Source organism: Oncorhynchus nerka, unplaced genomic scaffold, assembly GCF_034236695.1.
Source record: "Oncorhynchus nerka isolate Pitt River unplaced genomic scaffold, Oner_Uvic_2.0 unplaced_scaffold_475, whole genome shotgun sequence".
NCBI lineage: Eukaryota > Metazoa > Chordata > Actinopteri > Salmoniformes > Salmonidae > Oncorhynchus > Oncorhynchus nerka.
In genome coordinates this window covers 539662-557161 of record NW_027040486.1, presented here as the reverse complement: position 1 = coordinate 557161, position 17500 = coordinate 539662, and the positions used below count along the sequence as shown (strand labels likewise).

The window sequence follows — 17500 nt, the reverse complement described above, 5'->3', positions numbered from 1 at the left end:
TACACATCCCTGTACTATACTAGAGACAACAGATACACATTCCCTGTACTGTACTACAGACAACAGATACACATCCTGTACTGTACTACAGACAACAGATACACATCCCCTGTACTGTACTACAGACAACAGATACACATCCCTGTACTACAGACAACAGATACACATCCCCTGTACTGTACTACAGACAACAGATACACATCCCCTGTACTATACTACAGACAACAGATACACATCCCTGTACTGTACTACAGACAACAGATACACATCCCCTGTACTGTACTACAGACAACAGATACACATCCCCTGTACTGTACTACAGACAACAGATACACATCCCTGTACTATACTACAGACAACAGATACACATCCCTGTACTATACTACAGACAACAGATACACATCCCCTGTACTACAGACAACAGATACACATCCCCTGTACTATACTACAGACAACAGATACATCCCTGTACTGTACTACAGACAACAGATACACATCCCTGTGCTGTACTACAGACAACAGATACACATCCCCTGTACTACAGACAACAGATACACATCCCTGTACTATACTACAGACAACAGATACACATCCCTGTACTACAGACAACATATACACATCCCTGTACCACAGACAACAGATACACATCCCTGTACTACAGACAACAGATACACATCCCTGTACTACAGACAACAGATACACATCCCCTGTACTACAGACAACAGATACACATCCCTGTACTGTACTACAGACAACAGATACACATCCCCTGTACTATACTACAGACAACAGATACACATTCCCTGTACTGTACTACAGACAACAGATACACATCCCTGTACTGTACTACAGACAACAGATACACATCCTGTACTGTACTACAGACAACAGATACACATCCCCTGTACTACAAACAACAGATACACATCCCTGTACTGTACTACAGACAACAGATACACATCCCTGTACTATACTACAGACAACAGATACACATCCCTGTACTACAGACAACAGATACACATCCCTGTACTATACTACAGACAACAGATACACATCCCCTGTACTGTACTACAGACAACAGATACACATCCCTGTGCTGTACTACAGACAACAGATACACATCCATGTACTACAGACAACAGATACACATCCCCTGTACTGTACTACAGACAACAGATACACATCCCTGTACTGTACTGACAACAGTACTACAGACAACAGATACCCCCTGTACTACAGACAACAGATACACATCCCTGTACTGTACTACAGACAACAGATACACATCCCTGTACTATACTACAGACAACAGATACACATCCCTGTACTGTACTACAGACAACATATACACATCCCTGTACTACAGACAACAGATACACATCCCCTGTACTATACTACAGACAACAGATACACATCCCTGTACTATACTACAGACAACAGATACACATCCCTGTACTACAGACAACAGATACACATCCCTGTACTACAGACAACAGATACACATCCCTGTACTACAGACAACAGATACACATCCCCTGTACTGTACTACAGACAACAGATACACATCCCCTGTACTATACTACAGACAACAGATACACATTCCTGTGCTGTACTACGGACAACAGATACACATCCCTGTACTGTACTACAGACAACAGATACACATCCTGTACTGTACTACAGACAACAGATACACATCCCCTGTACTACAGACAACAGATACACATCCCTGTACTGTACTACAGACAACAGATACACGTCCCTGTACTATACTACAGACAACAGATACACATCCTGTACTGTACTACAGACAACAGATACACATCCCCTGTACTGTACTACAGACAACAGATACACATCCTGTGCTGTACTACAGACAACAGATACACATCCCTGTACTATACTACAGACAACAGATACACATCCCTGTACTATACTACGACAACAGATACACATCCCTGTACTACAGACAACAGATACACATCCCTGTACTATACTACAGACAACAGATACACATCCCCTGCTGTACTACAGACAACAGATACACATCCCCTGTGCTGTACTACAGACAACAGATACACATCCCCTGTACTACGGACAACAGATACACATCCCTGTGCTATACTACAGACAACAGATACACATCCCTGTACTACAGACAACAGATACACATCCCCTGTACCACAGACAACAGATACACATCCCCTGTACTACAGACAACAGATACACATCCCTGTACTACAGACAACAGATACACATCCCCTGTGCTACAGACAACAGATAAACATCCCTGTACTGTACTACAGACAACAGATACACATCCCCTGTACTATACTACAGACAACAGATACACATTCCCTGTACTGTACTACAGACAACAGATACATCCCTGTACTGTACTACAGACAACAGATACACATCCCTGTACTACAAACAACAGATACACATCCCTGTGCTGTACTACAGACAACAGATACACATCCCTGTACTATACTACAGACAACAGATACACATCCCTGTACTACAGACAACAGATACACATCCCTGTGCTATACTACAGACAACAGATACACATCCCTGTACTGTACTACATACAACAGATACACATCCCTGTGCTGTACTACAGACAACAGATACACATCCCCTGTACTGTACTACAGACAACAGATACACATCCCATGTACTACAGACAACAGATACACATCCCCTGTACTGTACTACAGACAACAGATACACATCCCCTGTACTGTACTACGGACAACAGATACACATCCCCTGTACTACAGACAACAGATACACATCCCTGTGCTGTACTACAGACAACAGATACACATCCCTGTACTATTCTACAGACAACAGATACACATCCCTGTACTGTACTACAGACAACAGATACACATCCCCTGTACTGTACTACAGACAACAGATACACATCCCTGTACTGTACTACAGACAACAGATACACATCCCCTGTACTATTCTACAGACAACAGATACACATCCCTGTACTGTACTACAGACAACAGATACACATCCCTGTACTGTACTACAGACAACAGATACACATCCCTGTACTATACTACAGACAACAGATACACATCCCTGTGCTATACTACAGACAACAGATACACATCCCTGTACTACAGACAACAGATACACATCCCTGTACTGTACTATAGACAACAGATACACATCCCCTGTACTGTACTACACATCCCTGACTACAGACAGATACACATCCCCTGTACTGTACTACAGACAACAGATACACATCCCTGTACTACAGACAACAGATACACATCCCTGTACTATACTACAGACAACAGATACACATCCCTGTACTACAGACAACAGATACACATCCCCTGTACTACAGACAACAGATACACATCCCTGTACTATACTACAGACAACAGATACACATCCCCTGTACTACAGACAACAGATACACATCCCTGTACTGTACTACAGACAACAGATACACATCCTGTGCTGTACTACAGACAACAGATACATATCCCTGTACTGTACTACAGACAACAGATACACATCCCCTGTACTGTACTACAGACAACAGATACACATCCTGTACTGTACTACAGACAACAGATACACATCCCTGTACTGTACTACAGACAACAGATACACATCCCTGTGCTGTACTACAGACAACAGATACACATCCCTGTACTGTACTACAGACAACAGATACACATCCCTGTACTGTACTAGACAACAGATACACATCCCTGTACTGTACTACAGACAACAGATACACATCCCTGTACTGTACTACAGACAACAGTTACACATCCCTGTACTACAGACAACAGATACACATCCCCTGTACTACAGACAACAGATACACATCCCCTGTACTACAGACAACAGATACACATCCCTGTACTGTACTACAGACAACAGATACACATCCCCAGTACTGTACTACAGACAACAGATACACATCCCTGTACTATACTACAGACAACATATACACATCCTATACTGTACTACAGACAGATACACATCCCTGTACTACAGACAACAGATACACATCCCCTATACTGTACTACAGACAACAGATACACATCCCTGTACTGACAGACAGATACACATCCCTGTACTACAGACAACAGATACACATCCCTGTACACAGACAACAGATACACATCCCTGTACTATACTACAGACAACAGGTACACATCCCTGTACTGTACTACAGACAACAGATACACATCCCTGTACTACAGACAACGATACACATCCCCTGTACTACAGACAACAGATACACATCCCTGTACTACAGACAACAGATACACATCCCTGTACTGTACTACAGACAACAGATACACATCCCCTGTACTGTACTACAGACAACAGATACACATCCCCTGTACTACAGACAACAGATACACATCCCCTGTACTGTACTACAGACAACAGATACACATCCCCTGTACTGTACTACATACAACAGATACACATCCCCTGTACTACAGACAACAGATACACATCCCCTGTACTGTACTACAGACAACAGATACACATCCCCTGTACTGTACTACAGATACACATCCCCTGTACTACAGACAACAGATACACATCCCCTGTACTACAGACAACAGATACACATCCCCTGTACTACAGACAACAGATACACATCCCCTGTACTGTACTACAGACAACAGATACACATCCACTGTACTGTACTGTACTACAGACAACAGATACACATCCCCTGTACTGTACTACAGACAACAGATACACATCCCCTGTACTGTACTACAGACAACAGATACACATCCCCTGTACTGTACTACAGACAACAGATACACATCCCCTGTACTGTACTACAGACAACAGATACACATCCCCTGTACTATACTACAGACAACAGATACACATCCCCTGTACTATACTACAGACAACAGATACACATCCCCTGTACTACAGACAACATATACACATCCCCTATACTCTACTACAGACAACAGATACACATCCCCTGTACTATACTACAGACAACAGATACACATCCCCTGTACTGTACTACAGACAACAGATACACATCCCAACATATACACATCCCTGTACTATACTACAGACAACAGATACACATCCCTGTACTATACTACAGACAACAGATACACATCCCTGTACTATACTACAGACAACAGATACACATCCCTGTACTATACTACAGACAACAGATACACATCCCTGTACTACAGACAACATATACAGACAACAGATACACATCCCCTGTACTATACTACAGACAACAGATACACATCCCCTGTACTGTACTACAGACAACAGATACACATCCCCTGTACTGTACTACAGACAACATATACACATCCCCTGTACTATACTACAGACAACAGATACACATCCCCTGTACTGTACTACAGACAACAGATACACATCCCCTGTACTACAGACAACAGATACACATCTGTGTATTCAGAGTATGTATCCTGAGTATTCATAACTGGGTATTCAGACTGGGTGTGTATTCTGAGTATGTACTGCGAGTATTCAGACTGGGTGTGTATTCTGAGTATTCAGACTGGGTGTGTATTCTGAGTATGTATTCTGAGTATTCAGCCTGGGTGTGTATTCTGAGTATGTATTCTGAGTATTCAGCCTGGGTGTGTATCCTGAGTATTCAGCCTGGGTGTGTATCCTGAGTATGTAGTCTGAGTATTCAGCCTGGGTGTGTATCCTGAGTATTCAGCCTGGGTGTGTATCCTGAGTATTCAGCCTGGGTGTGTATCCTGAGTTTTCAGCCTGGGTGTGTATCCTGAGTATTCAGCCTGGGTGTGTATCCTGAGTATTCAGCCTGGGTGTGTATCCTAAGTATTTAGCCTGGGTGTGTATCCTGAGTATTCAGCCTGGGAGTGTATCCTGAGTATTCAGCCTGGGTGTGTATCCTGAGTATTCAGCCTGGGTGTGTATTCTGAGTATGTAGTCTGAGTATTCAGCCTGGGTGTGTATTCTGAGTATGTATCCTGAGTATTCAGCCTGGGTGTGTATTCTGAGTATGTAGTCTGAGTATTCAGCCTGGGTGTGTATTCTGAGTATGTATTCTGAGTATTCAGCCTGGGTGTGTATCCTGAGTATTCAGCCTGGGTGTGTATTCTGAGTATGTATCCTGAGTATTCAGCCTGGGTGTGTATCCTGAGTATTCAGCCTGGGTGTGTATTCTGACTATGTATTCTGAGTATTCAGACTGGGTGTGTATCCTGAGTATTCAGCCAGGGTGTGTATCCTGAGTATTCAGCCTGGGTGTGTATCCTGAGTATTCAGCCTGGGTGTGTATTCTGACTATGTATCCTGAGTATTCAGCCTGGGTGTGTATCCTGAGTATTCAGACTGGGTGTGTATTCTGACTATGTATTCTGAGTATTCAGACTGGGTGTGTATCCTGAGTATTCAGCCTGGGTGTGTATCCTGAGTATTCAGACTGGGTGTGTATTCTGACTATGTATTCTGAGTATTCAGACTGGGTGTGTATCCTGAGTATTCAGCCTGGGTGTGTATCCTGAGTATTCAGACTGGGTGTGTATTCTGACTATGTATCCTGAGTATTCAGCCTGGGTGTGTATTCGGAGTATTCAGACAGGGTGTGTATTCTGACTATGTATTCTGAGTATTCAGACTGGGTGTGTATCCTGAGTATTCAGCCTGGGTGTGTATCCTGAGTATTCAGACTGGGTGTGTATTCTGACTATGTATTCTGAGTATTCAGACTGGGTGTGTATCCTGAGTATTCAGCCTGGGTGTGTATCCTGAGTATTCAGCCTGGGTGTGTATTCTGACTATGTATTCTGAGTATTCAGCCTGGGTGTGTATCCTGAGTATTCAGCCTGGGTGTGTATCCTGAGTATTCAGCCTGGGTGTGTATTCTGACTATGTATCCTGAGTATTCAGCCTGGGTGTGTATCCTGAGTATTCAGACTGGGTGTGTATTCTGACTATGTATTCTGAGTATTCAGACTGGGTGTGTATCCTGAGTATTCAGCCTGGGTGTGTATCCTGAGTATTCAGACTGGGTGTGTATTCTGACTATTTATTCTGAGTATTCAGACTGGGTGTGTATCCTGAGTATTCAGCCTGGGTGTGTATCCTGAGTATTCAGACTGGGTGTGTATTCTGACTATGTATCCTGAGTATTCAGCCTGGGTGTGTATTCGGAGTATTCAGACTGGGTGTGTATTCTGACTATGTATTCTGAGTATTCAGACTGGGTGTGTATCCTGAGTATTCAGCCTGGGTGTGTATCCTGAGTATTCAGACTGGGTGTGTATTCTGACTATGTATTCTGAGTATTCAGACTGGGTGTGTATCCTGAGTATTCAGCCTGGGTGTGTATCCTGAGTATTCAGACTGGGTGTGTATTCTGACTATGTATTCTGAGTATTCAGACTGGGTGTGTATCCTGAGTATTCAGCCTGGGTGTGTATCCTGAGTATTCAGACTGGGTGTGTATTCTGACTATGTATCCTGAGTATTCAGCCTGGGTGTGTATTCGGAGTATTCAGACTGGGTGTGTATCCTGAGTATTCAGCCTGGGTGTGTATCCTGAGTATTCAGACTGGGTGTGTATTCTGACTATGTATTCTGAGTATTCAGCCTGGGTGTGTATGCTGTGTGTTTGTTTCCCCAGTCCCCTCTCCAGGAGTCTCTGATAGACTTCACAGACAGCCACATGAACAAGGTGGCAGCTGACATCTCCCTGGGTAAGACAACACTGTTCCCAAATGGAACCCTATTCCCTACACAGTACACTACTTTTGACCAGCGCTCCAGAAGTGGACTATGTAGGGAACTGCGTACTATTTGGGACTTTTAACCAATGGCTTCTAATCAAATATACAGAACTAAAATATCAAACGCAACATGAAACCATTTCAATGATTTTATTGAGTTACAGTTCATATATGGAAATCAGTCCATTTTAATTAATTAATTAGGCCGTAATCTATGGATTTGACATGACTGGGAATACAGATATGCATCTGTTGGTCACAGACACCATTAATAAAAAGGTAGGGGGGTGTGGATCAGAACCAGTCAGTATCTGGGGTGGATCAGAACCAGTCAGTATCTGGGGTGGATCAGAACCAGTCAGTATCTGGGGTGGATCAGAACCAGTCAGTATCTGGTGTGGATCAGAACCAGTCAGTATCTGGGGTGGATCAGAACCAGTCAGTATCTGGGGTGGATCAGAACCAGTCAGTATCTGGGGTGGATCAGAACCAGTCAGTATCTGGGATGGATCAGAACCAGTCAGTATCTGGGGTGGATCAGAACCAGTCAGTATCTGGGGTGGATCAGAACCAGTCAGTATCTGGTGTGGATCAGAACCAGTCAGTATCTGGTGTTGTCAGAACCAGTCAGTATCTGGTGTGGATCAGAACCAGTCAGTATCTGGGGTGGATCAGAACCAGTCAGTATCTGGTGTGGATCAGAACCAGTCAGTATCTGGTGTGGATCAGAACCAGTCAGTATCTGGGGTGGATCAGAACCAGTCAGTATCTGGGGTGGATCAGAACCAGTCAGTATCTGGGGTGGATCAGAACCAGTCAGTATCTGGTGTGGATCAGAACCAGTCAGTATCTGGGGTGGATCAGAACCAGTCAGTATCTGGTGTGGATCAGAACCAGTCAGTATCTGGTGTGGATCAGAACCAGTCAGTATCTGGGGTGGATCAGAACCAGTCAGTATCTGGGGTGGATCAGAACCAGTCAGTATCTGGTGTGGATCAGAACCAGTCAGTATCTGGGGTGGATCAGAACCAGTCAGTATCTGGTGTGGATCAGAACCAGTCAGTATCTGGGGTGGATCAGAACCAGTCAGTATCTGGTGTGGATCAGAACCAGTCAGTATCTGGGGTGGATCAGAACCAGTCAGTATCTGGTGTGGATCAGAACCAGTCAGTATCTGGGGTGGATCAGAACCAGTCAGTATCTGGTGTGGCCACCGTTTGTCTCATGCAGCGCAACACATCTCCTTCACATAGAGTTGATCAGGCTGTTGATTGTGGCCTATGGAATGTGGTCCCACTCCTCTTCAATGGCTGTGAGAAGTTGCTGGAACTTGAATGTGCTGTCGTACACGTCAATCCAGAGCATCCCAAACATGCTCAGTGGGTGACATGTCTGGTGAGTGTGCAGGCCATGGAAGAACTGGGACATTTTCAGCTTCCAGAAATTATGTACATTATCATGCTGAAACATGAGGTGATGGCGGCGGTTGAATGGAACGACAATGGGGACCTCAGGATCTCGTCACGACATCTCTGTGTATTTAAATTGCCATTGAAAAAATGCAATTGAGTTCACGCTGTCGGCCATCTGCCCGGTACTGATGAAACCGGGATTCATCTGTGAAGAGCACACTTCTCCAGCGTACCAGTGGCCATCGAAAGTGAACATTTGCCCACTGAAGTCGGCTCCAACGTCGAACTGCAGTCAGGTCCAGACCCTGGTGAGGGTCGAACTGCAGTCAGGTGGAGACCCTGGTGAGGGTCGAACTGCAGGCAGGTCCAGACTCTGGTGAGGGTCGAACTGCAGTCAGGTCGAGACCCTGGTGAGGGTCGAACTGCAGTCAGGTGGAGACCCTGCTGAGGGTCGAACTGCAGTCAGGTCGAGACCCTGGTGAGGTCGAACTGCAGTCAGGTGGAGACCCTGGTTAGGGTCGAACTGCAGTCAGGTCAGACCCTGGTGAGGTCGAACTGCAGTCAGGTGGAGACCCTGGTTAGGGTCGAACTGCAGTCAGGTCCAGACCCTGGTCAGGGGTCGAACTGCAGTCAGGTGGAGACCCTGGTGAGGGTCGAACTGCAGTCAGGTCCAGACCCTGGTGAGGGTCGAACTGCAGTCAGGTCGAGACCCTGCTGAGGGTCGAACTGCAGTCAGGTGGAGACCCTGGTGAGGGTCGAACTGCAGTCAGGTCGAGACCCTGGTGAGGGTCGAACTGCAGTCAGGTCCAGACCCTGGTGAGGGTCGAACTGCAGTCAGGTCCAGACCCTGCTGAGGGTCGAACTGTAGTCAGGTCGAGACCCTGGTGAGGGTCGAACTGCAGTCAGGTGGAGACCCTGGTGAGGGTCGAACTGCAGTCAGGTCGAGACCCTGGTGAGGGTCGAACTGCAGTCAGGTGGAGACCCTGCTGAGGGTCGAACTGCAGTCAGGTGGAGACCCTGCTGAGGGTCGAACTGCAGTCAGGTCGAGACCCTGGTGAGGGTCGAACTGCAGTCAGGTGGAGACCCTGGTTAGGGTCGAACTGCAGTCAGGTCCAGACCCTGGTGAGGGTCGAACTGCAGTCAGGTGGAGACCCTGGTTAGGGTCGAACTGCAGTCAGGTCCAGACCCTGGTGAGGGTCGAACTGCAGTCAGGTGGAGACCCTGGTGAGGGTCGAACTGCAGTCAGGTCCAGACCCTGGTGAGGGTCGAACTGCAGTCAGGTGGAGACCCTGGTGAGGGTCGAACTGCAGTCAGGTCGAGACCCTGGTGAGGGTCGAACTGCAGTCAGGTCCAGACCCTGGTGAGGGTCGAACTGCAGGCAGGTCCAGACCCTGCTGAGGGTCGAACTGCAGTCAGGTGGAGACCCTGGTGAGGGTCGAACTGCAGTCAGGTGGAGACCCTGGTGAGGGTCGAACTGCAGTCAGGTCGAGACCCTGGTGAGGGTCGAACTGCAGTCAGGTGGAGACCCTGCTGAGGGTCGAACTGCAGTCAGGTGGAGACCCTGGTGAGGGTCGAACTGCAGTCAGGTGGAGACCCTGGTGAGGGTCGAACTGCATTCTGGTGGAGACCCTGGTGAGGGTCGAACTGCATTCTGGTGGAGACCCTGGTGAGGGTCGAACTGCAGTCAGGTGGAGACCCTGGTGAGGGTCGAACTGCAGTCAGGTGGAGACCCTGGTGAGGGTCGAACTGCAGTCAGGTCGAGACCCTGGTGAGGGTCGAACTGCAGTCAGGTCCAGACCCTGGTGAGGGTCGACTGCAGTCAGGTGGAGACCCTGGTGAGGGTCGAACTGCAGTCAGGTCGAGACCCTGGTGAGGGTCGAACTGCAGTCAGGTCGAGACCCTGGTGAGGGTCGAACTGCAGTCAGGTCCAGACCCTGGTGAGGGTCGAACTGCAGTCAGGTCCAGACCCTGCTGAGGGTCAAACTGCAGTCAGGTCGAGACCCTGGTGAGGGTCGAACTGCAGTCAGGTGGAGACCCTGCTGAGGGTCGAACTGCAGTCAGGTCCAGACCCTGCTGAGGGTCGAACTGCAGTCAGGTCCAGACCCTGGTGAGGGTCGAACTGCAGTCAGGTCCAGACCCTGGTGAGGGTCGAACTGCAGTCAGGTCCAGACCCTGGTGAGGGTCGAACTGCAGTCAGGTCCAGACCCTGGTGAGGGTCGACTGCAGTCAGGTCCAGACCCTGATGAGGGTCAACTGCAGTCAGGTGGAGACCCTGGTGAGGGTCGAACTGCAGTCAGGTGGAGACCCTGGTGACCCTGGAGGGTCGAACTGCAGTCAGGTCGAGACCCTGGTGAGGGTCGAACTGCAGTCAGGTGGAGACCCTGCTGAGGGTCGAACTGCAGTCAGGTGGAGACCCTGGTGAGGGTCGAACTGCAGTCAGGTGGAGACCCTGGTGAGGGTTCTGCATTCTGGTGGAGACCCTGGTGAGGGTCGAACTGCATTCTGGTGGAGACCCTGGTGAGGGTCGAACTGCAGTCAGGTGGAGACCCTGGTGAGGGTCGAACTGCAGTCAGGTGGAGACCCTGGTGAGGGTCGAACTGCAGTCAGGTCGAGACCCTGGTGAGGGTCGAACTGCAGTCAGGTCCAGACCCTGGTGAGGGTCGACTGCAGTCAGGTGGAGACCCTGGTGAGGGTCGAACTGCAGTCAGGTCGAGACCCTGGTGAGGGTCGAACTGCAGTCAGGTCGAGACCCTGGTGAGGGTCGAACTGCAGTCAGGTCCAGACCCTGGTGAGGGTCGAACTGCAGTCAGGTCCAGACCCTGCTGAGGGTCAAACTGCAGTCAGGTCGAGACCCTGGTGAGGGTCGAACTGCAGTCAGGTGGAGACCCTGCTGAGGGTCGAACTGCAGTCAGGTCCAGACCCTGGTGAGGGTCGAACTGCAGTCAGGTCCAGACCCTGGTGAGGGTCGAACTGCAGTCAGGTCCAGACCCTGGTGAGGGTCGAACTGCAGTCAGGTCCAGACCCTGGTGAGGGTCGAACTGCAGTCAGGTCCAGACCCTGGTGAGGGTCGAACTGCAGTCAGGTCCAGACCCTGATGAGGGTCGAACTGCAGTCAGGTGGAGACCCTGGTGAGGGTCGAACTGCAGTCAAGTCGAGACCCTGGTGAGGGTCGAACTGCAGTCATGTCGAGACTCTGGTGAGGGTAACGAGCACACAGATGACCTTCCCTGAGATGATTTCTGGACGTTTGTGCAGAAATTCTTGGGTTGTGCAAACCTACTGTCCGGGTGGCCGGTCTCAGACGATCCCACAGGTGAAGAAGCCGGATGTGGAGGTCTGGCGTGGTTGTGAGGCTGGTTGGACGTACTGCCAAATGTTTTAAAATGGCGTGGCAGGCCGCTTACGGTAGAGAAATTTCTCTGAAGGATATTCCTGCAGTCAGCATGCCAATTGCACGTTCCCTCAAAACTTGAGACATCTGTGACAAAACTGCACATTTTAGAGTGGCCTTTTATTGTCCCCCAGCACAAGGTGCACCTGTGTAACGATCATGCTGTTTTAATCAGCTTCTTGATATGACACACCTGTCAGGTGGATGGATTATCTTGGCAAAGGAGAAATGCTCACTAACAGAGATGTAAACAAATTTGTGCAAAACATTTGGGAGAAAGAAGCTTTTTGTGCGTCTGGAACATTTCTGGGATCTTTTGTTTCTCCTGAAACGTGGGACCAACACTTTACATGTTGTGTTAATATTGTTGTCCAGTGTAGTTATTTTATTTCTCATGGAACCTGTCTCACCTTCTTCACTCTGCAGCTGTGATGAAGTTCATGGGAGACTACCCTCTGAAGGGACAGACAGAACAGGACCTGGTCTCAACGATCCTAAAGGTACACACTCACTCACTCACACTCACTCACTCACACACACACTCACGCACGCTCGCTCTCTCACTCACACACTCACTCACTCACTCACTCACTCACTCACTCACTCACTCACTCACACACTCACTCACTCACACTCACTCACTCACTCACTCACACACACACTCACGCACGCTCGCTCACTCACTCACACACTCACTCACTCACTCACTCACTCACTCACTCACTCACTCACTCACTCACTCACCACCACCACCACCACACACTCACCACCACCACCATCACTCACACTCACTCACTCACACACACTCCTCACTCACTCACTCACTCACTCATACACTCACACTCACTCACTCACTCACACACACACCACTCACTCACTCACTCACACACTCACTCACTCACTCACACTCACTCACTCACTCACTCACTCACTCACTCACTCACTCACACACTCACTCACTCACACTCACTCACTCACTCACTCACTCATACACTCACACTCACTCACTCACTCACTCACTCATACACTCACACTCACTCACTCACTCACTCATACACTCACACTCACTCACTCACTCACTCACTCACTCACTCACTCACTCACTCACTCACTCACTCACTCACTCACTCATACACTCACACTCACTCACTCACTCACTCACTCACTCACTCACTCACTCACACTCACTCACTCACACTCACTCACTCATTCACACTCACTCACTCACTCACTCACTCACTCACCACTCACTCACTCACGCACGCTCGCTCACTCGCATCCCAACATATATCTTCTACTTCTGAAAAAGGTGTGTGTGTGTGTGTGTGTGTGTGTGTGTGTGTGTGTGTGTGTGTGTGTGTGTGTGTATATGTGTGTGTGTGTGTGTGTGTGTGTGTGTGTGTGTGTGTGTGTGTGTGTGTGTGTGTGTGTGTGTGTGTGTGTGTGTGTGTGTGTGTGTGTGTCTCTAGCTCAGTGGGGAGTATGGTCTGATGAAAGATGAAGCCTACTGCCAGGTGATGAAACAGGTCACAGGAAACACCAGCTCCAAAACGTAAGAACCCTAACATTGATCTCTAACCTCTAACCTTGACCTCTAACCTCTAGGGACAGTTGTCAGAGAGGCTGGAGGCTACTCTACATCCTGACTGTTATAGGGTTAGTGTATATCTGACCTCTGACCTCTAACCTCTAGGGACAGTTGTCAGAGAGGCTGGAGGCTCCTCTACATCCTGACTGTTATAGGGTTAGTGTATATCTGACCTCTGACCTCTAACCTCTAGGGACAGTTGTCAGAGAGGCTGGAGGCTACTCTACATCCTGACTGTTATAGGGTTAGTGTATATCTGACCTCTGACCTCTAACCTCTAGGGACAGTTGTCAGAGAGGCTGGAGGCTCCTCTACATCCTGACTGTTATAGGGTTAGTGTATATCTGACCTCTGACCTCTAACCTCTAGGGACAGTTGTCAGAGAGGCTGGAGGCTACTCTACATCCTGACTGTTATAGGGTTAGTGTATATCTGACCTCTGACCTCTAACCTCTAGGGACAGTTGTCAGAGAGGCTGGAGGCTACTCTACATCCTGACTGTTATAGGGTTAGTGTATATCTGACCTCTGACCTCTAACCTTAAGGGACAGTTGTCAGAGAGGCTGGAGGCTCCTCTACATCCTGACTGCGTTCCATCGCTGTTCTGAGGTCCTGAAGCCCTTCCTTTTAACGTTCCTGTTGGACGCCTGCTCTGGTCCTGGAGTTCACTACCAAGGTACCCTAACTATATCTATAACCCTCCCTACCAGTCAGGATGTCTGTTATACCTGTCTGTCTGTCTGTCTGCTCTAGTCCTGTAGTCCACTACCAAGGTACCCTAACTATATATATAACCCTCCCTACCAGTCAGGATGTCTGTTATACCTGTCTGTCTGTCTGCTCTAGTCCTGTAGTCCACTACCAAGGTACCCTAACTATATCTATAACCCTCCCTACCAGTCAGGATGTCTGTTATACCTGTCTGTCTGTCTGCTCTAGTCCTGTAGTCCACTACCAAGGTACCCTAACTATATCTATAACCCTCCCTACCAGTCAGGATGTCTGTTATACCTGTCTGTCTGTCTGCTCTAGTCCTGTAGTCCACTACCAAGGTACCCTAACTATATCTATAACCCTCCCTACCAGTCAGGATGTCTGTTATACCTGTCTGTCTGTCTGCTCTAGTCCTGTAGTCCACTACCAAGGTACCCTAACTATATCTATAACCCTCCCTACCAGTCAGGATGTCTGTTATACCTGTCTGTCTATCTGCTCTGGTCCTGGAGTCCACTACCAAGGTACCCTAACTATATCTATAACCCTCCCTACCAGTCAGGATGTCTGTTATACCTGTCTGTCTGTCTGCTCTGGTCCTGGAGTCCACTACCAAGGTACCCTAACTATATCTATAACCCTCCCTACCAGTCAGGATGTCTGTTATACCTGTCTGTCTGTCTGCTCTAGTCCTGGAGTCCACTACCAAGGTACCCTAACTATATCTATAACCCTCCCTACCAGTCAGGATGTCTGTTATACCTGTCTGTCTGTCTGCTCTAGTCCTGTAGTCCACTACCAAGGTACCCTAACTATATCTATAACCCTCCCTACCAGTCAGGATGTCTGTTATACCTGTCTGTCTGTCTGTCTGCTCTAGTCCTGTAGTCCACTACCAAGGTACCTAACTATATCTATAACCCTCCCTACCAGTCAGGATGTCTGTTATACCTGTCTGTCTGTCTGCTCTAGTCCTGTAGTCCACTACCAAGGTACCCTAACTATATCTATAACCCTCCCTACCAGTCAGGATGTCTGTTATACCTGTCTGTCTGTCTGCTCTAGTCCTGGAGTCCACTACCAAGGTACCCTAACTATATCTATAACCCTCCCTACCAGTCAGGATGTCTGTTATACCTGTCTGTCTGTCTGCTCTAGTCCTGGAGTCCACTACCAAGGTGTCTGTTATACCCTAACTATATCTATAACCCTCCCTACCAGTCAGGATGTCTGTTATACCTGTCTGTCTGTCTGCTCTAGTCCTGGAGTCCACTACCAAGGTACCCTAACTATATCTATAACCCTCCCTACCAGTCAGGATGTCTGTTATACCTGTCTGTCTGCTCTAGTCCTGTAGTCCACTACCAAGTTACCCTAACTATATCTATAACCCTCCCTACCAGTCAGGATGTCTGTTATACCTGTCTGTCTGCTCTAGTCCTGTAGTCCACTACCAAGGTACCCTAACTATATCTATAACCCTCCCTACCAGTCAGGATGTCTGTTATACCTGTCTGTCTGTCTGCTCTAGTCCTGTAGTCCACTACCAAGGTACCCTAACTATATCTATAACCCTCCCTACCAGTCAGGATGTCTGTTATACCTGTCTGTCTGCTCTAGTCCTGGAGTCCACTACCAAGGTACCCTAACTATATCTATAACCCTCCCTACCAGTCAGGATGTCTGTTATACCTGTCTGTCTGTCTGCTCTAGTCCTGGAGTCCACTACCAAGGTACCCTAACTATATCTATAACCCTCCCTACCAGTCAGGATGTCTGTTATACCTGTCTGTCTGTCTGCTCTAGTCCTGTAGTCCACTACCAAGGTACCCTAACTATATCTATAACCCTCCCTACCAGTCAGGATGTCTGTTATACCTGTCTGTCTGTCTGTCTGCTCTAGTCCTGTAGTCCACTACCAAGGTACCCTAACTATATCTATAACCCTCCCTACCAGTCAGGATGTCTGTTATACCTGTCTGTCTGTCTGCTCTAGTCCTGTAGTCCACTACCAAGGTACCCTAACTATATCTATAACCCTCCCTACCAGTCAGGATGTCTGTTATACCTGTCTGTCTATCTGCTCTAGTCCTGGAGTCCACTACCAAGGTACCCTAACTATATCTATAACCCTCCCTACCAGTCAGGATGTCTGTTATACCTGTCTGTCTGCTCTAGTCCTGTAGTCCACTACCAAGTTACCCTAACTATATCTATAACCCTCCCTACCAGTCAGGATGTCTGTTATACCTGTCTGTCTGCTCTAGTCCTGTAGTCCACTACCAAGGTACCCTAACTATATCTATAACCCTCCCTACCAGTCAGGATGTCTGTTATACCTGTCTGTCTGTCTGCTCTAGTCCTGTAGTCCACTACCAAGGTACCCTAACTATATCTATAACCCTCCCTACCAGTCAGGATGTCTGTTATACCTGTCTGTCTGCTCTAGTCCTGGAGTCCACTACCAAGGTACCCTAACTATATCTATAACCCTCCCTACCAGTCAGGATGTCTGTTATACCTGTCTGTCTGTCTGCTCTAGTCCTGGAGTCCACTACCAAGGTACCCTAACTATATCTATAACCCTCCCTACCAGTCAGGATGTCTGTTATACCTGTCT

The 17500-nt window shown here is 47.9% G+C and overlaps 1 protein-coding gene across 1 annotated transcript in view; it reads left to right on the top strand.

Annotated features, from left to right (window-relative positions):
- The window catches only part of LOC135571263 (unconventional myosin-XV-like), a 93318-nt gene that overhangs the window by 50670 nt on the left and 25148 nt on the right, over window positions 1–17500 (top strand). Inside the window, 4 exon segments of the mRNA XM_065017045.1 lie at window positions 7673–7745; window positions 13005–13078; window positions 14048–14130; window positions 14712–14842. Of these exon segments, the coding sequence (XP_064873117.1) occupies window positions 7673–7745; window positions 13005–13078; window positions 14048–14130; window positions 14712–14842 (361 nt within the window).